The sequence below is a fragment of the Podarcis filfolensis genome (genome assembly GCF_964270895.1).
Source record: "Podarcis filfolensis genome assembly, chromosome: 1".
Lineage (NCBI taxonomy): Eukaryota > Metazoa > Chordata > Lepidosauria > Squamata > Lacertidae > Podarcis > Podarcis filfolensis.
This window is the reverse complement of record NC_139604.1, coordinates 94,200,319-94,219,803: the sequence shown is the minus strand read 5'-3', so window position 1 is coordinate 94,219,803 and position 19,485 is coordinate 94,200,319. Positions and strand designations below refer to the sequence as shown.

The window sequence follows — 19,485 nt, the reverse complement described above, 5'->3', positions numbered from 1 at the left end:
ACTCAGGAGGTGAGGGGTAAGAACGGTGGAGAAATCAAGGAGAAATAACCTCTGGAGGCAGGGCGCGGCGGGCGTGATTGTTTCAGAGCAGAGGAACCAGGAGGGCCTGTCAGCTTTATCGCTACGTCACTGACAATTTTGCACGGACATTCCCCCACCCCTCAGGCCTCTGAGCATGGAAGTGCCTAACTAGAACCGGAAGTGAGGGTATCTTTATTTTATCCAATCTCTTTAGGACCCGTCTCGCGCGACATTTTAAAGCCGGGCGGAAGTTACTGAACGGCGGCTTCTCTCTCCCGCTTACGCAACAGCGTAAACAACAGCAAGCCTCAATTCCCCCAGTTACTCTCAAATGCCGTAATAAGCAGCTGCTGCTGAAAGAGGAGGAGCTAGGAGGGCGAGAATGCGAGTGCGGAGGACTTAGTGCGACTGCGCAGGTGAGTCCGCCTTTTTGTGGGAGGGGTGGGGTCCTGGGGACGGGGTCCTGGGTCTTGGTTCTCTCTGGGAAGCGGGAGGGCTGCTCGAGCCTGAGCTGCATTTGGGGGGACAGCAGTCTGCTCTCTCTTCTCCTGGCGCTTGGGAGGGAGGCATCAGAGGGGCTCCTCAGAAGAGGAGTCGGAGCCCAGTCCAGCCCACCTCCTCTTACCACTAAGGAGCCTTGCATATGGGCTCTTCCCTTCCCCCACCTTCCCCATCATAAGACACTCTTGAAGTGCCTCTTTTTATTCTCATCTTTTAGTGGGGCGGACATTTCCTTTTATTATTATTTATCAAATTCGTAGACTGCCCTTCATCCAATGCCTTGTTTTTGCTTTGAGACACACATGCTTTGAGGAACAAATATGTATGTTTGAGGATGGTAATAACACTGTGGTACCATTAAAGGCTAGCCCATTTATTGTGGCATCGGGTTTTGTGGGCAGCAGTCCATTTCCCTCATATACATGAAGTGTTGTCCTAAGTTACAGGTAGATATTTATGTGGGTGGAAATTGCAATCAGTGTGGTCAGAAGGAAATGCAATGCAAAAACAAAAACCGCCAAGTGAGATAATTGTTATTTATGTTATTTGTGTGACCACTCACAAGTAAGTTGGCAACCCATACAAACAGGTTGGTAATGCATGTAATATTTTATACATGTAGTATTTTAAAAATCCATTTTCCCATTCGTTCTACAAGTTGATGTACTGTAAGTCAGTGACATAGCTTTGCAGACAATTACAGTCACAGCCCAGTCTCTACAAAAAAGAATAGATGAGCACTATTGCAAATTATTTCACTTGTTAGCTTAACCTGCCCACTCCCCTTTACTGGCCCTCCCTGCCCACACCTACAGCCTTGGCCGTGTGAGGCGGCTGCCTTGGACAACACATCTTGAGTCCCATTAATAGGCAGCAAAGTGTCTGTTGTTCTATTTTATAATTTTATTTTATAATGTTACAATTATTATTGTAGTCTTGCTGCCAGAAAGGAGGTGTTTGTAGGGTTTTCTGCCTCACGTGCCAAAATAGCTTTGATTGCCATTGGCTGCAATACACCCTGATTGTAGCGAGGAGGACATGCCGTGCACTGCTATGTGCCGCTTGGCCACAGACAGTAAAATATCTTGGCCAACTCCTTACGTTTATCAATGTCCTTAGTTTGTATTTATTTTTGTCACTGTGATAACAAAATTTATTTATTTATTAATACATTTGCATTCCACCTTTCTTTCCAAGGAGCTCAAGGTGGTGTAGACCCTTCTTTATCTACATACTCAGTGAGTTTCATAACACAGTGGGGATTTTAACCCGACTTTCCCAGAACCTAGTCCAATGCTCTAATATCTCTCTTCTAACTTCTTGGACTGGTGGGGGGTTTTTTTGTTTTTTTTTAAACTTATTAGCAGTACTTTTATTGACATCAAACAGTCTGTTAGTATTTGACTTAGACGGCAAATGTGTTCTCCAGATTTCCCTGTATTGCATCTGTGCATCTGTTCTTAATCTTGGCGGCTCCTGCGTGTGGAGGATTTGGTTTCTATGAGGCGTTACATGATCTTGCTCTAAATATAAAAAAACTTTCTCTCTTTGGTTCATTGTGACTGGCTGGTCAGGCTTGGGAATCCCCTGCACATTTTTATGGGATGAGCTGTACGCTGCCTTTTGCCACCTTGCTCATGGGACTCCTGCTGACAAGAACCATGGCCTGGACCTCGACTGGAAAGACACATGCGGAACTGATCAACAATCTTTACAGTAAGTACAATACAGAGCAAACAGAACCAAGGACCGGCAGCAGCCTGACGTTCAGGGCTCACCTCTAAAACAGCTGATGAAATGTTTGGATACTGTCCAAAATCCTCACTTATTTCTAGCATTGTTGACTTGACACCTATTTCGTGGAGTGGATGTCAGTGTGAAAACCTGTTTTAAAATTCTACCTGCATATGAGCTTTAAGATTCTGGGCTCGTGTCTGTCTGCTCTGCCTATGTATTCAGCTATACAAGCAGCCACAAATGATGCAATAGAGAAATCCATCCTAAGCATCTAATTTAAGAGAGGTTATTCAGAGCATGCAGAGGCTCAGCTCCCCTACAGCTGAGGCAGGTAGCCATTTCTTCTAATGAGTTTCTTTGGGAATGCAATAATCCATAATTGTCAGGCTGCCTGTCTTAGATGGGAGCTTACTCAGACAGTACAGAAACCAGGAGAGTCAATCTGCCAGTGGCTATGATGGCCATAAAAAAGCAAAACAATTAACTGGGAACCTTTCTGTATTTGTCCGTCCAACGATTGTTTATTTTTTTTAAAGAAAATGAGTATATTTTGCAAGTTACAGCCCTGCCATTGCACCTGTTTTTCCTTGGGCTCACCCAGGGCACAGCTGCAATGTTAGGCCAATTGTGTGGATCTTTTCTGTGGAATGGATGATAATGTGTAAATGACATCCTAAGAGAGCACAGCATAATCTGTGCAGTTCTAGAGGTGAAATCTTAAGTCAAGTTCATTTCCCCAGTCACACTTTCCCAAGCTGTTTTATTGAACGTCAAACCCAGCTTAAAGCACTGTCTCTGAGAATAGATCTCTTTGCGTTTGGTATTTTTCGGTAAAGCCCTCATATGGAACAGGACTGGTCAGGGTTTATTTTTACACAAAGCTATTGAGAGCAATTGCTTTTTCTCTTATTTTACGTGAGGTGTAGCCAGTGACCTGAATGTGAGTCTGTTCCCAAATTGTCTAGATGAGCTGATTTCTATTTTGCAGCTCATGGGAACAGAGGGACCAATTATAATCGGGGCCAAGGACGAGCAGAACCTCCCCTGCATCCAAATCCCAGCTTGCTATTGCTGGTTAGGGTGGAAGGTAGGGAGGGTGGTCCATTGGTGCTGCACCAGTTCCTTGGGCCCCTTGGGTCTGAAACCTCTGTTGCCCTTATTTTTTTTGGGGGGGGCGTTTCTACTGGCTGCCTCTGGCAGGAGACCCACTGGCAGTAGTGTCCCACCATCTCGGGTGGAGCTTGGGCTTGTTATGTAGTAGAGCCACACCGCAAGCAAAGAGGTGATGCATCCTAAACTGCCCACCTCTTAACACCAGAGGATTAGGATTGCAAACCTGCACCAGCTTTTCACAGGCAGTAGCAGGGTGGTCTGCATATGTGGACTTATTCGCATGGACTGGAGCTGAGCGATGTGGCTGGGTTTCAGCACCCAAGATTTATTTGCTGAATTTGGGGTCTAGAGCAATAACCCCCTTTCCCTCTCCCTGGTGTGTTGCATGCATGCGTATGGATAAATAGTGGATACAATGAGAGCCAGTGTGGTGTGGTGGTTAGAGTGTTGGACTAGGACCTGGGAGGTAAAGGTAAAGGGACCCCTGACCATTAGGTCCAGTCGTGACCGACTCTGGGGTTGCGGGTCTCATCTCACTTTATTGGCCGAGGGAGCTGGCGTACAGCTTCCGGGTCATGTGGCCAGCATGACTAAGCCGCTTCTGGCAAACCAGAGCAGCGCACGGAAACGCCGTTTACCTTCCCACCGGAATGGTACCTATTTATCTACTTGCACTCTGACATGCTTTCGAACTGCTAGGTGGGTAGGAGCAGGGACCGAGCAACGGGAGCTCACCCCGTTGCGGGGATTCGAACTGCCAACCTTCTGATTGGCAAGTCCTAGGCTCTGTGGTTTTACTTGGCCATGAAGCTCAGTGGGTGACCTTAGGCTAGTCACTGTCTCAGCCTACCCTATCTCACAGGGCTGTTGTGGGGATTAAATGAGGAGGGGGAGACCCATGTATGCCACCTTGAGCTCCTTGGAGGAAAAAGCAGGATAGAAATGCAATAAATAAATAAAAATTAAAAAAACAGTGTAAATTAGTACCTGTCTTTGGATCACAGTGCAGTAAAATTCAGTATTGAACAACCTAAAAGTGATACTAAATATAAATAGTAATAAAAAGTATGCTGCTGTCAACCTTATTATCCTCTCTCGTGTTTTTCTGTAGAAAATGGTGTGATTAAGTCTCAGCAAGTCCTTAAAGTGTTGTTGGCAACAGACAGATCCCACTATATCAAGTATTTTCCATATATGGACTCTCCTCAGTCAATTGGTAAGAAATGTTGCTGTAGATTGCAATGTCAGTTAAAGGAAATACTGCATATTTTAGAGACCATATTGTCCATAGCATTGTCTTTTGGGAACTCTCCAAATCCTAGAATCTAAAGTTGGGAGGGATCTCAGAAGTCATCTAGCTCAGCTTCTGCTTAGATATCTCCAGCTCGCTACCTCCCAAGGCAGGACTGTTCCACCCTTGAGCCATTAAGAAGCTTTCCTAACCCTTTCCCAGCATCTGCTTCCCTGCCACTTCCACTTGCTGATTCTAGTCCTGTTCTCTGGAGCAAATCCCTGTGAACAAATCTACTCCTTCTGCATGACGGCCCTTCAGATATCTGAAGGTGGCTGTCAGGTCTCCACTTAATCTTCTCTAGGCTAAACGTACTTGGCTCTTTCAAGCATTCTTCATAGGGCATGGTTTCCAGATCTCTGAATGATCCTGGTCACCCTGCTCTGGACACCTCCCTAGTTTCTCAATGTCTTCCTTAAAATGTGGCATCCAGAACAGGACTCTACCTCAGATGCAGCCTGGCCAGTCTAGAAAGCAAGTGAAACCATTATTTCTTCTCATCAGGACACTATGGCTACTGTTCAGGCATTGGCTTTTTAGCTGCTGCATCACACTACTAACTCATTCAGCTTGTGCCAAGCCAGGTCTCCTCCACTCTATCCTTGCACCTTCATTTGTGTGTTTTGCACCTAAATGCAGGACTTCGCCTTTATCTCTGTCAAATTCCATCGTGTTAGTTTCAGCCCAGCGTTCTAGCAGCCCAAGATCATTTGAAGTCTTAATTCTGTAAGACTGAGAGTTGTCCTTTGTGCATGGGCTGCAAAAGTAAGCTCTGAAAACTAGCAAAGTGGACAAAATATTCTACAGATAGTATGTCAAACTGAAAGCTGGAAATCCTTAGGTCTTTGAGTTGTCTAGGAAAACCGAAAGGGCGGATTTGTGGTGAGAAACGTACAAATCGCTAGAAAATGCTCCAATTGTTGTAGTTATAACATGAAAAGCAAACTTATCCACAGCTTTCTTTCAGGGTACAAGGCAACCATCAGTGCTCCTCACATGGTAAGACATACTTTTACATCCAATAATATACAGTATATGCATTGATAGCATTCAGTGGTTGAGGAAGCACAAAGGCCATGAACCATCGCAGCTGCCTTATGCAGAGTCATTTCATTGGTTCATTTGGCCGAGCGCTGCTTTCTCTGGCTAGCAATGGTGCTGGTTTTAGGCAATCTTCTGTGGTCCTGTTGCCTGAGATCCCCTGAATTGGTGACGATGGCGAATTCTTTCTGCTAGGCATTGGCTGAACAATCCTGTGTGCTGGAAATGCGTGTAAACAAGCCCACCGGTTTTGGGGTGGTCCCAAACCCCTCAGAGCTTAGGACAGCTGTTCCTTGCTTCATTCAGGAATACAGGTTGCACTTGCTGCTGGCTGGCTATCAGGTCAAAAATGTCCTGCTCATCATGGGGCAGAAGTAGGTATCTTGGTCTACCGCTTGACATCACCTCCTTTATCCTGTCTCAAGAGACTGCATCTGCCTTCTTCAGTCTCAGGCCCTTCCCCTCCCTTTCCATGACTGCTACTGAGGCTTTGAAGCCACCAGGAGGAGCTGGAAAACTTGCAGGCCCTCTCAGTCTCACCCCACCCCTTGCATATCATCGAGGCTCCTTGGGAGCAGGCAGTCTAGTCGTTTCTTCTCCACACCTTGTGTGTGCCTCTATTGCAAACTTTAACATGCCTCGGAGAAATTCCTCAGCTGAAATATCTGTGGGCGTCAACTTAGCAGAAGCAACCTCAAAATCTTTAGTAAGACTGTGTATCTTAACCATCCTGCTTCTTGTTGCCTTTTGGCAAGGGGATCGTGAAAGATGCCGGTGTGGGAAGAGTGAAATATAGTTGCTTTCTCCCACAGCATGCTCATGCCCTTGAGTTACTGAAGGACCAGCTAGTGGAAGGAGCAAAGGCGTTAGATGTCGGATCAGGAAGTGGATACCTCACAGCTTGCTTTGCAAGGATGGTAAGCAGAATGGAAATTGAGAGGAAATCCTTTTTTTTCCTGTTTGGCTAAAAACGTCTACTTGTAAAGCTTACCTTCTTAAAGAACAGATGATCTTATGCATATGTTTGGTGTTGCTTCTCTGTAGAGCAGGATTTGACTGCTGAAAATGATTGAATTTGGATAAATTGCAAGGGGTCTGCTAAAGTGAATTTTAGTTTTAACACAATTTTAACAAAAGCAACAAGAAACGCCTCTCTACATATAGAATTCTGAAACTATTCCTCCACTGTCAAGTAAATTGCCTAGCACTGGGGGGGGGGGGATAGAATGAGGCTGCAGTCCTATACACAGCTCCTTGGGAGTATGTCTCATTAATTCAACATGACTTACGATGGTTCTGAGCAGGCATGCATAGAATTGTACTATAAGATTTTCCTCCATTGGAATTGGCCAATTAGTATATTTAATGATCATGTGGAACGCGGGACAGGTAAAATTGTAGGAATAACTGCAAAGGGACTGTTCACTTTCAAGGTAACCAGTCACTGGAACTATCCTTCTGTCATTCTAAAACTGGATGGAGAAATAATTGGATAAAATTGATCAGGCATTGCAAAAAAGGGAACCTCTCTGCTCTCTCAGATAATTTTGTTTGTGGTAGTAACACAGATTTGAAGCACATGTGGCATCTCTTGACAGGTGGGTCCCACAGGGAAGGCAGTGGGAATCGAACACATTGAACAGCTGGTTCATGAGTCCATCAAAAACCTCAGAGAAGATGATCCCTCTTTGTTGAGTTCTGGCCGAGTGAAGCTTCTAGGTGAGCATCGGTATCCTTTGCAAATTTGATGCTTTTGAATTATGGTGCTGGAGGAGACTCTTGAGAGTCTCATGGACTGCAAGAAGAACAAACCTATCCATTCTTAAGGAAATCAGCCCTGAGTGCTCACTGGAAGGACAGATCGTGAAGCTGAGGCTCCAATACTTTGGCCGCCTCATGAGAAGAGAAGACTCCCTGGAAAAGACCCTGATGTTGGGAAAGATGGAGGGCACAAGGAGAAGGGGACGACAGAGGACAAGATGGTTGGACAGTGTTCTCGAAGCTACCAGCATGAGTTTGACCAAACTGCAGGAGGCAGTGGAAGACAGAAGTGCCTGGCGTGCTCTGGTCCATGGGGTCACGAAGAGTTGGAAACGACTAAACAACAACAACAACAAAGCTAGAACCCCTTCACACTTGTGAAAACTTTACTTAGCAGGAACGGTTTCAGCCTAGCAATAACCCTAAGATTTGTTTCATGAAAATAAATGAACAAGCTACTGCAGAGGATTGCACATTTAGAGCTAGTTTTCCGAGCCTGCAGTCTTAAGCACACTTACTTGGGAATAAGCACTATTGAGCGCAATGCTTACTTCCAAGTAACCACACACAGGATTGCAATGTAGAAGTATATTTTTGTAATGCGGTCTTCCCAGCCTGAAGCCCTCCAGACTACAACTCCCATTGGTCCCAGTCACACGACCATTGGTCAGGGATAATGAAGATTATGGTCTGAAACATCTGGAGAGCAACAGGTTGGAGGAAGCGAGATCAATGATTTCTGAGCATCTAAAAATAATGGTAAAGGACCCCTGGACAGTTAAGTCCACTCAAAGGCAACTATGGGGTTGCGGTGCGGGAGCCAGTATTTGTCCACAGCCAGCTTTTCTGGGTCATGTGGTCAGCATGACTAAACCGCTTCTGGCACAACGGGAAACCGTGACAGATGTCAGAGTGCATGGAAATGCCATTTACCTTCCCGCCTTAGTGGTACCTATTTATCTACTTGCACTGGTGTGCTTTTGAACTGCTAGGTTGGCAGAAACTGGGACAGAGCAATGGGACCTCACCAACGTCACACAGATTCGAACTGGCAACCTTCTGATCGGCAAGCCCAAGAGGCTCAGTGGTTTAGACCATAGCGCCACCCACGTCTCTTTAGTTCTGCTTTCCCAATTCCACCTAACCTTGGTAATATCAAAGAGCACGGTTATCTTTTTCAGGTCTCTCACTATGGTTATTATACTTCATTTTGATACCCCCAGTGCCAACATAATCTGCATACAAGTCTTCCTTGCACGCAGATGCCAAGTGAAAGGAAAGGCAAAGGAGAAGTGTATAGGAGAAGCTGCCATCTGAACAAGAACCTTCACTGCACATTCTCTTTCTGTCTCCACAGTTGGGGATGGCAGAAAGGGGTACCCTGAAGAAGCCCCTTACGATGCCATCCATGTTGGAGCAGCTGCACCCACAGTGCCAAAGGAGGTAAGAGAAAAAGTTGCCTGTCTCTTTCCTCTCAGCTCTGGCTTGGAACCTTTTTGAAGCGGTTAATTTACTAAGTCTAAAAGACTGTTGTGAAAAAAGTATAGCAATATGTTTCAGCTGTTATCATAAGGAAAGAGAACTAAAATTGAATAGAACAGAGACAATATTTTACATACTGAAATCTCTGATGGCCTGGAGATTTGACCACGTTTCTATTGACATGAGGTGTAAGAAAAATGGTTCACTCTTGGCATTTCTCAGCACATCACACAGAGAGTGTTTAGGTATAAGTGAGTAGCAAATGTGTTGCCATTTTTAATTTTTATTTTGGAAATGGCTGCTTTTCATGGACTACTTCAAGAGCCAGAGAACAGTGTTCAGTTTGTCTTACTTCCCTTTTGTGTGTACGTGGAAACTGAATTTCTCCGTTTTGTTTCTGTTTTGCCTTTGCTCTTATTGATTCTTACTACTAGTTGCTGAATGAGCTGAAACCTGGAGGACGACTAATTCTGCCCGTAGGGCCAGAGGGTGGAAACCAGGTTTTGATGCAGTATGACAAAACCAAAGACGGGCAGATTGTGGAAAAGCAGCTGATGGGTGTGATATATGTCCCTCTGACAGACAAAGAGAAACAGTGGCCTCGGTAAATTGTTAATAAGCTCCTACCCTCTTGTGTTCCAAGGCATTGCTGGATAAAAGCTCACTTTCCCCACAGTTACAGCACTACTAAAAAGAGAATCCCTATCACAGGGTGTGTTTATTAGGCAAAGATACTAATATGCTGTGAGCAACTTCGTAGTGAAACCATTTTTTAAAAAACTGTGTATTCTCTTAAAACAGAGAGTAAATGTCTTGGGAAACATACAGGGAGTGGGAACCTTTGTCCCATGGACCAAATGTGGCCTGGCCTGGGTCCATTTGTCTCATAAGTCCATTTTTTCCAGATCAGAACCATCAGTCAAACCAAAAAGTTTCCCCACCCCAATACAGAGGTAACTTAATGTTCTTTTTAAGGCTATGTAACGCTGGGATTCCAGGCACTTTCGCAAGAAAGCCCAATTGAACAAAGCTAAGCTTATTTTTCAGTAAGATTGTAGTCTTCTCACAGGCATGCGGTTGTGAGAACATGATTCCAGACTAGATGGGCCACTGACCTGATCCAGCAGGCTCTTTTTATGTGGATTTGTTTGTTTGTTTGTTTATTGCATTAACCACCCACCTTTTTCTTCAAGGAGCTCAAGGTGGTCTTTAATTTAATCTCCATAGCCACCCTGTGAGGCAGGTTAGACTGAGCGTTTAAAAAATGATATTCAACTGCAGTCAGACATAATGGCTAATTGTGGTTTAATTAAAGCAGGATGTAAACGTCAATGAAGTAGGGAGGACGGGACACTGAACAATGGCAAGCCAAGAGCTGAGTTTTCAAACCAGGTTATTATAGCTAAACTGTTATTGGGCAAGAGAAAGCCAGTGTTTCCATTAGCCCTTGTTCACAGGGAAAATATAAGACCAAGTAGTGATTGTACTGTGCCTCGTGATACATGGGATAAGGAAAACTCTATTGCCTCTTGTAAACACAGATGAATAGGTAGAATCTATGTTAAAAAAATCAGTCAGAATGTATATTTAAAAGGCCCACAAACATCAATTTTGAAGGTCGAAACTTTGAAACAGGTCCATAATATTTGGCCCAAGAAGATCCAGCATCTGCTGGGGGCATTTAATACAAATGATGCTATTGGCATGATCCTTCCCTGTGTGGAGGCTTTGCTTGCATGCAGAGACAACACCCACAAATGGCTATTTATTCCCGCTTCTATATGTAAAAAAATGTTTTTATATCTGAAGTTTAGAAAATCTACATTGCCCTTTCCCAATATTCATGTCACTTCCCAACATTAAGGTCTTATTTTTGTAAATGAAGAGTAAAACTCCTGAATCAAATGAATTGCAGAGCCATCATTTTCTTGGTGTGATCAAATATTCATAGATATTTGCATGTTAACCTAATGGCATTTCCCTTTTTATCTGTGATTTCATTAACTGCTTATATTATAGTCTCTACCACTTAGCTGTATATATTATCTTTGAGAAAACTCAAGGCAAGGAATACCATTTCACTTTGGGCAATATTTTCATCTTTCCAGCTAAGTGTGAACACTTGATTTTTGCGAAAATATATTCATGTATGCTTATATTAATTGTCAATTGTCTCTCTTTCTTTAGGGGTGAACTTTAAAGATCTTAAATCACCTTTAAAGGATCTTTGGAAAACCTGTGAACTATGTTTGGAAAGAATAGGCATTCCTATGCTGTGCAGATAAATGCATAAGGCACTGCTTCTTAAATGGACTTCTTTAATACTATTAAAGATAACAACTCTTGTAATGTGAGGGAAGCTAGGATCAGTCCTTCCACCAGGCTAACAGATTCATTTTCTGTTAACTCCAAGAACTCTTGGAATTGGAAGGCAAAGCAGAGTGATAGGTTCAAGACTGATAACTAGCATCAGTCCAGCTGTTTCATAGGATACAAAAAAAAAACCTGCATGCAGAAGCAAAAGAAAAAGTTGAGGTGGGTGTTTGTGCACAATATGCCTTTTTATTATGCAAGGAAGCAATGCTTATGTGGCCGTCTGCTGTTGGGAGAATAATTTAATTGGTCTTCTACTTCTGAAAAAGGACATAACTGAAAATAGCCCGCAATTGTAACATCTCAATCTAATAAACTAATGAACTTGGAACTTGCTTTTCTTCTTTGTTTTTACTATCACACTCATAATACAATTTGTCCTGCTGGATGAGGACTCTCCTCAAGCATCTGTTTTCATCAGTAGCCACCCATCTGTTTAAAATCTCACATGTAAGTCAGGATACCTGTTTGTTCTTACCATTTGGTATCTGAAGGTTTACTGTCTCTACTCATGGGGGAGGGAATACTGCTACCCACCAAGCTAATACTGTCACCCTGCAGCTTGTACATATTGTCATCTGTAAGGTTGAATCTTCTTGCTATTTAATACTGGATAGCAGTGGGCAGCATTTCGGCATCTTGTGCTGTGCCAGAAATGTATGACTCAATACAGAATGGGGTGTGTGTGTATTTCTTCTTCTTTGGCAATCACTCATAGCCGAGGAAGATTGTCTTCCATGAACAGTGAGTCCATAAATGACTTTGGAGACCAATTCTGGATCCACAAGTCCTTCCACAGTGTTGGACATAGGTTTCCAGGCGGGAGTTGATCACGGTGCGTGTTTGCCAAGCGTGCCTTCCTCTTAGCTCGTTTCTCCTTTTCGCCCTGAGTTTGTGCTTCTTCAGAGTCCATGACACCTTTGATAAAGGCTGTTCTCCAATTGGAGCGCTTGCAGGCCAGTGTTTCCCAGTTGTCAGTGTTTATACTACATCTTTTTAGATTTGCCTCAAGAGAGTCTTTAAACCTCCCTTGTTGACTACCTGCATTACACTTTCCATTTTTAAGTTTGCAATCAAGTAGTTGCTTTGGAAGATAATCAGGCATCTGCACAACATGACCAGTCCAGCGAAGTTGATGTGTAAAAATCATTGCTTCGCTACGGGCGATCTTTGCTGCTTCCAGTACACTGGCATTAGTTCGCCTGTCTTCCCACGTGATGTGTAAAAAAAATTGTAGTCCCCGGTGATTCTGATGGCGTTTATAAGTGGTCCATGTTTCACAAGTGTACAATAAAGTTGGTAGTACAATAGCTTTGCAAACCAGCATTTTGGTTTCCCTGCGAATGTCCCGGTGTGGATGCGCAAAATAAAATGGAGCATAAAATTGTATGGAAGTATAGGTCTGAAATTGTTGTTTATGGTGAACATTTTTCTATTCTCTAAATTTCTATTTTTAACTTTTCTTCTTTTATTCTCTTTTTTCCCCTTCTTCTTTTTGAATATTGCTTTACAGATGTATAAATAATTATGTTCATGTGTATATGTATGAAATTTGTTTCTTTATTTCTTTTCTTATTTGATATTCTTTTATTTATTTTATATTTAATAAAATTTAATTCAAAAAAAAATAGAGCTAGCTGGCTATAATGTCCGCGTAAGCTTATCGGAGCCGTTTCCCCTGAAGGGCTTGCTTTACATACAGTCTAAGCGAACTTCTGGCAGACTGAGCAGTCGCTTGTCAGGTCTGTCTTGTCGCGCGACTTATCCGTCACCGAGAGCGAGCGAGCGAGCGAGCGCGATTGGTTTAAGTGACGACGCGTCACCGGGCAGCGCCGAGGAGCCGTGTCGCCGCGACGCGCGGATCATGCGGCTGACTCTGCTGCGCTCGGAGCGGTACTCGCGGTCGCGCTTAGCCGAGCCGGGCGCCCGGCGTCGGTTGGCAGCCGCCGCGGCCTCGCTCTTGCCCGGCAGAAGCATGGAGGAGAGCCAGGCGGGCGGCGAGCAGGGGAGCTCTCCTCCGCCTGTGAAGAGGCTCCGGCTGTGGACCGGGAAGGGGAAGGCGAAAGGGAAGCGGCCCGGGCTGGCCGAGGAAGGCGAGAAGCGCTACGTGCCGCCTCCCAAGAAGCGCAACCCCGGCGTCAGCTTCGGCCAGAGCCACTTCGCCGAGACCAGCTACTACTTCGAGGGCGGCCTCCGCAAAGTGCGGCCCTACTACTTCGACTTCCAGACCTACTGCAAGGGCCGCTGGGTGGGCGAGAGCCTTCTGCACGTCTTCGGCACCGAGTTCCGCGCCCAGCCCCTCGAGTACTACCGGGCCGCGGCCCAAGCGGGCCGCCTCCGGCTCAACGAGCAGCCCGTGCGGGACCTGGGCGTCGTCCTCAAGGTCAGGCCGGGACGGAGGGAGGATGTGGTGCTGGGGTCCGAGCGGCGGGCGATTTGGGGAAACGACGGCGCGACCCTCCTGCTTGGCAGTTTGCAGGCGGGGAGATGGCATGTTCGTATGCTCCCAAAACAGGCAATGGTGAAGTGGGGAACCGCCCACAGGAAAGTAGTATAGGTGGGTCAGTTACCTTGCTTTCTGTTTTGGAGTGGACTTGCACACCGAAGTGGTGGTAATAATTTTATTATTTATATCCTGCCCACCTGGCTGGGTTTCCCCATCCAGGAACAGTTGCCACCTTGCCTGTGGAACAAGTTGCAGAAACCTACATACATGATTGATGGCCGGAGGGAGGGGAGTTACTGTATAAATAGTATGGTCAGGAGGAAATGGCATGCAAGTAGACAGTGAAAATTTTCCTGTTTAAAGTGATAAAAACATATCCGTGAATTGTCACTGTTAATAAGCTAATTACCACTCTCTGTACTTATCTGCTTATCATTTCCATCTGATCTCACTATATTCAATTCCCTCCCCTCACCCCCAAACACACACACTTCAAAGTCATGAATATATTTGCCTGCAAGTCTGGACCATCATTTCATGCATCTGACAAAGTGGACTGTAGTCTACATGCAAAAGTTTATACCATAATAAATGTGTTAGTCTGTAAGGTGCCCTAAGACTCTTCATTGTTTTTGCTAATATTCTTACTATTTCATGGGAGCATGTCATTATGTACATTAATGGCAGAAAGCATTTTTGTTTTAGTTTGTAAAGATGTAAATTAGAATTCACTTTGCTCCCTGTTGTTGTTGGAACAAGACATCATAGAAATTGACATAATATGAAGGCCTTTACCTGACATAGGATAATGTATTTTGGATACAACAAAATATTTTCAATGTTTTAGTTAGGATGCAATCCTAACCATCTCTACTAAGAAGTAAATCATATTGCATTCATAGTGGCCTATTCCCAGGAAGTGAGGCTAGGATTGCAGTCTTAGCTAAGTGCTAGAGTTTTATGACTGCCATCTTAATTATTATATATAAATTACACTGCTATATATAATGTTACCCACCTTGCGCATCCTTGGTGGATATATAACCAATAGATAATAATATTCCCCTTTTATTATTTTTCCTGTTTGTTTTTTTTACTAAATGGAGCTAATAACCATAATTCTTCACAAACAGGCTATTCTAGGAAGTTTCCTGCTCCTGCTAATGTACAGTAATTGTTTTGCTTTCAGAATAATGACTTCATCCGGAACACCGTACACCGCCATGAACCTCCAGTCACAGCACAGGCTATTGAGTTCCTGGAAGAAAATGATGAGGTTGTGGTTGTAGACAAACCTTCATCCTTGCCTGTTCATCCATGTGGCAGATTTCGGCACAACACTGTCATTTTTATTTTGGGTAAAGAGCACAACCTGAAGGAGTTGCACACTATTCATCGGTTGGATCGCCTGACGTCAGGCGTCCTCATGTTCGCGAAGTCTGCAGAAGTGTCCAAGAGGATCGATGAGCAAGTTCGACAGCGACAGGTGAAGCCCCAAAGGTTTTTGTTCACATTTATAACCCACGCGTCCTCCAAATAACTCTCGGAGACATACAAAGGTGGAGTTATACTCTCCTGTTGTCCTCACAGCAACCCTGTAAAGTAGGCTAGAGTGACACCCATTGAGTTCATGCAGTGTTCGAAATTCACCAGGCACATTTTGCACCTGGCTATCGGCCACTTGCAACCAAATGAAGACGTCCGGGCGCCAGGATGGCACCTGATGTCTCTCCTTCATCTGGAGGTGCATGCCTGGGGATCCTTGGATTTTGACTTTTCACACACTAGCAACACATCCTGTAGAATTCTATCTGTTATATTTTATCAGCACAATCAGAATGAATTTCAGGAACCCAAAAGTCATATTGACCTTCAAGCCATCTGGCCTCAAAATGACAACTAGGCATTCCATTTTGGCAACTGTAGCCCTGGTTTAAGGAGTCATTTGGCATCTAGCTTATATATTTGAGTTTCTAACACTGGCTTCATGGTAGAAGCAGGGATTCAGACAGGCCCGACACTCCAATCACTATAACACATTGTTGTCTATAGAAAAATTCACAGTGAAATGAATGGATTTGGTGGACATTACCCTTGCATAAAGCACTCAGATAGGCATAGGTGCTGGTTCAGACCCTTGCCAGATACCATGCAGTGGTCTTTGTGGGGCTTCTGCATTCTAGAACTTAAACAGATTCTTATTTTTGTTTCCTTCACCCCACTTCCCCATACCCCCCAATAGCTGGAGAAGGAATATGTGTGCCGTGTACTTGGAGAGTTCCCAGAAAATGAGGTGACGTGCGAAGAACCCATCCTGGTTGTCTCTTACAAAGTCGGGGTGTGTCGAGTGGACCCCAAAGGTAAAGTCTGTAAAACGGTCTTCCGGAGGCTCAGCTACAATGGCAAGACTAGTGTGGTGAAGTGTTTTCCTTACACTGGCCGCACGCATCAGATCCGTGTCCATCTCCAGTTTTTGGGACATCCTATTGTTAATGACCCCATCTACAACACCGATGCCTGGGGTCCCAAAAAGGGCAAAGGTGGCCATATTAATAAGACGGATGATGAGCTGCTTCGGGCTTTGGTGGAGGAGCATCTTTCGAAACAGAGCCTGGGTATCCTGGACGTTGCTGAGGAAGATTTGAAACCCATTGTAGGAGACAGAGTGCAGGAGGCTGTGTTGGACACCCCTGTAAATGTCAGTTCTGGCACTCGTGAGGAATCTGCAGGTGGAGAAAAGAGCAGGATATCGTCATGTTCTCAGAATTCTGTTCCTCAGGCAGAGCTGCACAAGACGGAAAGTGGAGAAACTTGCTCAAATGAGTCCTGGGACGAAAAGGACCCTCTCTGTGGAGAATGCAAGATAGTGAGGCCGGACCCATCACCCAAAGATCTAGTGATGTATCTCCATGCTTTGCGCTACAAGGGAGCAGAATTTGAATATTGCTCTAAGATGCCAGCCTGGGCACAGGATGACTGGGAAGAGACCTGAGACTTTTAAAATACTCTGTAAAGACTGTGTGTTAGTGTGTGAGAGAAAGAAATGGAAACATTTTACATGTTTAGATGCACACTGAATCGGTCAGTTCATATGTAACAATCCTGGCTTAGTAGATGATTTATTAAGCTGGGAACAAGGGTCAGACCTGCATGCTCTGTTCCTTTGTGGTCTCTTTAAACCAGTTTCCCATTACACCTGAAGTAGGGAACTGTGGGTTTACTACCCAGGACCTGAAATCATGGTTAGTAAACCAACCTTGAACACGTTTTCTGCTTCAGTTGTAACAGGCAACTGTAAGAAACCATGCTCAAAGTGCCAAGCAGTATTGGAAGAGGAGAGAACAGTGCCACTTAAAAAAGAAAAGAAAAAGCTGTGTCCATGTTGATCCATCCTGTCCTAAGTATACAGTTTTTTTTGGGGGGGGGGATGTGTGAAGATGCTTTTAAATAGGCTTCCTTTTTAAGATCTCTTCCCTGTGGCCAGTGACTTCATTGCTAATCCTGGTTCCTTTTCCATGAATGAGCACCCCAAAGATGGGCCGATGCGTTTGTATGAGGATGCCTTAAGTGCTTGAAGCAACTGCCTTTATATCAAGAGGTGGGTAATGGCTAGACGCTGGGCCAAATCTAGCCCATAGTGTATTCAGTCCATGGCTGCCTCTGCCACATTTCCATGTTCTCCTTGCCCAGCACAGAAGCCAAGCAGGTTGTCTAAGGAGGAATAGCTCAGAGTGTCTATCTCTCTGTGTGTAGTCAGTTGGGCCATGTAGTGCTTAGGTCTGCATCAGCAACTAGCACTTCAGCTTTCTTCCAGACACAGCCGGACCTTATAACTGCTGAAACCTTATCAAGCATCATTAGGTCTGTGAAAAGTTGCAGAGAGAGTGCTTTGAAGCAGCAGCTTGGTTTTGGGTTTGTAAATGGATGCGGGCGAGGGGTGTGTGTGAATGGGGTGAATTGAGCAACAGTAGCCCCTGGCATACAGCTCTGTAAATGTTGACCCTGATGGAATGCATCCTTCTGCAGAAAAAAAGATTCAGCTCTGTTTTATAAGAAGGAATGTGATGACAGAGCCTTTCAGATGGTTGCAACTACTAATCAAATGTGCATCTGTGTAGGGTTGAAGCAGGGTGTTTATATGAGAACAGCTTATTATATTCCTGTCTACGAAACTTTTGAGCCTTCTTCCCTTTGGGCTTGAGAGACAATGGAAATGTCTTCATTGCGTGGGAGGTGGGAATGCTTCGCCTTGTTAGGACCAAGTGTTCCGCTCCCTCTCTGAGAATAGAGGGCTTTTACTCGCAGTTTCCTAAACACTGTCTGGTTCTTGCTCATGAACTGCAGTCATGATTATCTACCTAAGACAGTAGTAATATATTTTAATATCCAGGGGCCCTATTTTAAGATTTCGGAGCAACCAATATGACAAAAATAAAGGAGGGTCCTATCTAGGTGGCTTCTTTCCTATACAAAGCTTAATTGTAGAGATTACAAGAAAATAGTTTTACCATTGAACTGCATGTGTACAGTCACAGCTTCCAGTGCACTCAGAACTCTGCCCACCCATCCCCTTCCCTTTGGTGATCCTGTCATCAGTTTTTCTAGCTTATTGCTGGGTTGAGCAGGAGTTTTGCACCTGCTATGGTACACCTCTAAGGTCCAGGTGTCAGCCCTGTTACCATCCTGCGGGGTCTGGAATGTGAAACACTATAAATAGTAAATACGTTATAATTTGTAGTTCACTGGGAGTGCAGTGACTGCAAGAAAACACAATTCTTTGTAAATTTTGCTTATCCATTTTTAAAAAAAATAAAGTTTAAAATTGCTATTACTGCAGAGCAACTCATTTAAATATTGACAAGCCCAACCCTGTACTTAAGGCAGCCACTATATATTGTAATAAGCCACATTTTATTTGCCCATGGTAGGCTTTAAAATTGATTCATTCAAGCATGCAGTGGACTTGCACCACTGAGGTAAGTACAGATTGTAAGGTCTGGCTGTCACGGTTTGGCAGGTTTTTCCACGATGCATGTTTCTATACTCCATGCTCAGTTTTACTGTGGCTGGCTGCCATTCAGCTAATCTGTTCCTTAATGGTTCTGTGTTAACCATTCCAATAAATTAACTGTACAAGGAGGCTCATTAAACAGTTACAAAGATAGTTAACCTGAGGAGCAGAATTGCCTTGAGGGAGCCCTTCACCACCTACTTCATTGCTTGAAAAAATCTCTGTAATGAATAGAGCTCATTCTGGCCTCTTCAAAGCATTCATCTGTGGTTATAAAATCAGGAGGAAGCGAACCATTTCTAATAAAATACACACATTAAACTTCTCTTTGTAATTTTTGGGACAAGGTCAGTATGCTTGAAAGTGCCTGCATTATAGCCCCTGCCTATGCTTGTTGAATTTGGATTTTCTCACCTGAAGAAACAGCACTGTCCAGAGGTGCCAACTTGAAAAAAGTATTTTGGGGGAGCAGGTAAGCCACACAAGATGCAGCACACACACCATTTGAATGGCAGTGCCCATCAAGTTGGGGGGGACCCCTCAAATATTTATTTGGGGGACTGAAGAGACCTCAGCCCTTAGGAGTTGAGTCCTATGGTACTGTCAAAGGTCACATGGAGGCTATATTGTTAGGGAGGTATTTTTTTATTTAAAACCTTTATTTTGCCCCACCTTAAAAAAAGAAAAGGCTCAACGGGTAACAGAATT

The 19,485-nt window shown here is 44.3% G+C and overlaps 2 protein-coding genes across 7 annotated transcripts; both read left to right on the top strand.

Annotated features, from left to right (window-relative positions):
- The first annotated feature begins 245 nt into the window (after positions 1-245).
- On the top strand, positions 246-11,651 carry LOC310764724 (protein-L-isoaspartate(D-aspartate) O-methyltransferase-like). Of its 6 annotated transcripts, XM_083619165.1 has the most exons (10): positions 436-844; positions 1,720-1,760; positions 2,097-2,238; positions 4,484-4,588; positions 5,631-5,662; positions 6,517-6,621; positions 7,303-7,423; positions 8,823-8,908; positions 9,382-9,551; positions 11,135-11,651. In XM_083619165.1, the coding sequence occupies exons 3-10, from the start codon at positions 2,127-2,129 to the stop codon at positions 11,145-11,147; spliced, it is 744 nt and encodes a 247-aa protein (XP_083475291.1). In that variant the 5' UTR covers positions 436-844; positions 1,720-1,760; positions 2,097-2,126; the 3' UTR covers positions 11,148-11,651. The 6 variants fall into 6 exon arrangements, 4 of the variants coding, with proteins under 4 accessions (XP_083475289.1, XP_083475291.1, XP_083475292.1 ...); XM_083619163.1 differs by lacking the exon at positions 1,720-1,760 and having other exon boundaries at positions 246-437; XR_014549202.1 differs by lacking the exon at positions 1,720-1,760 and having other exon boundaries at positions 250-437; positions 9,382-10,149; positions 10,229-11,651.
- Positions 11,652-12,072: 421 nt separating this feature from the next.
- Positions 12,073-19,098, top strand: RPUSD2 (RNA pseudouridine synthase domain containing 2). Its single transcript, XM_083615714.1, has 3 exons — positions 12,073-13,703; positions 14,956-15,252; positions 16,009-19,098. The coding sequence occupies exons 1-3, from the start codon at positions 13,185-13,187 to the stop codon at positions 16,756-16,758; spliced, it is 1,566 nt and encodes a 521-aa protein (XP_083471840.1). The 5' UTR covers positions 12,073-13,184; the 3' UTR covers positions 16,759-19,098.
- Positions 19,099-19,485: the final 387 nt, after the last annotated feature.

Bases quoted from the DNA above. Each gene is read 5' to 3' on its own strand.
- LOC310764724 (XM_083619164.1), top strand. The intron at 7,424-8,822 runs GTGAGCATCGGT...CTGTCTCCACAG, and splicing joins TGGCCGAGTGAAGCTTCTAG to TTGGGGATGGCAGAAAGGGG. The intron at 8,909-9,381 runs GTAAGAGAAAAA...TCTTACTACTAG, and splicing joins CACCCACAGTGCCAAAGGAG to TTGCTGAATGAGCTGAAACC.
- RPUSD2 (XM_083615714.1), top strand. From the start codon at position 13,185: ATGCGGCTGACTCTGCTGCGCTCGGAGCGGTACTCGCGGTCGCGCTTA. The intron at 13,704-14,955 runs GTCAGGCCGGGA...TTTTGCTTTCAG, and splicing joins ACCTGGGCGTCGTCCTCAAG to AATAATGACTTCATCCGGAA. The intron at 15,253-16,008 runs GTGAAGCCCCAA...ACCCCCCAATAG, and splicing joins AGCAAGTTCGACAGCGACAG to CTGGAGAAGGAATATGTGTG.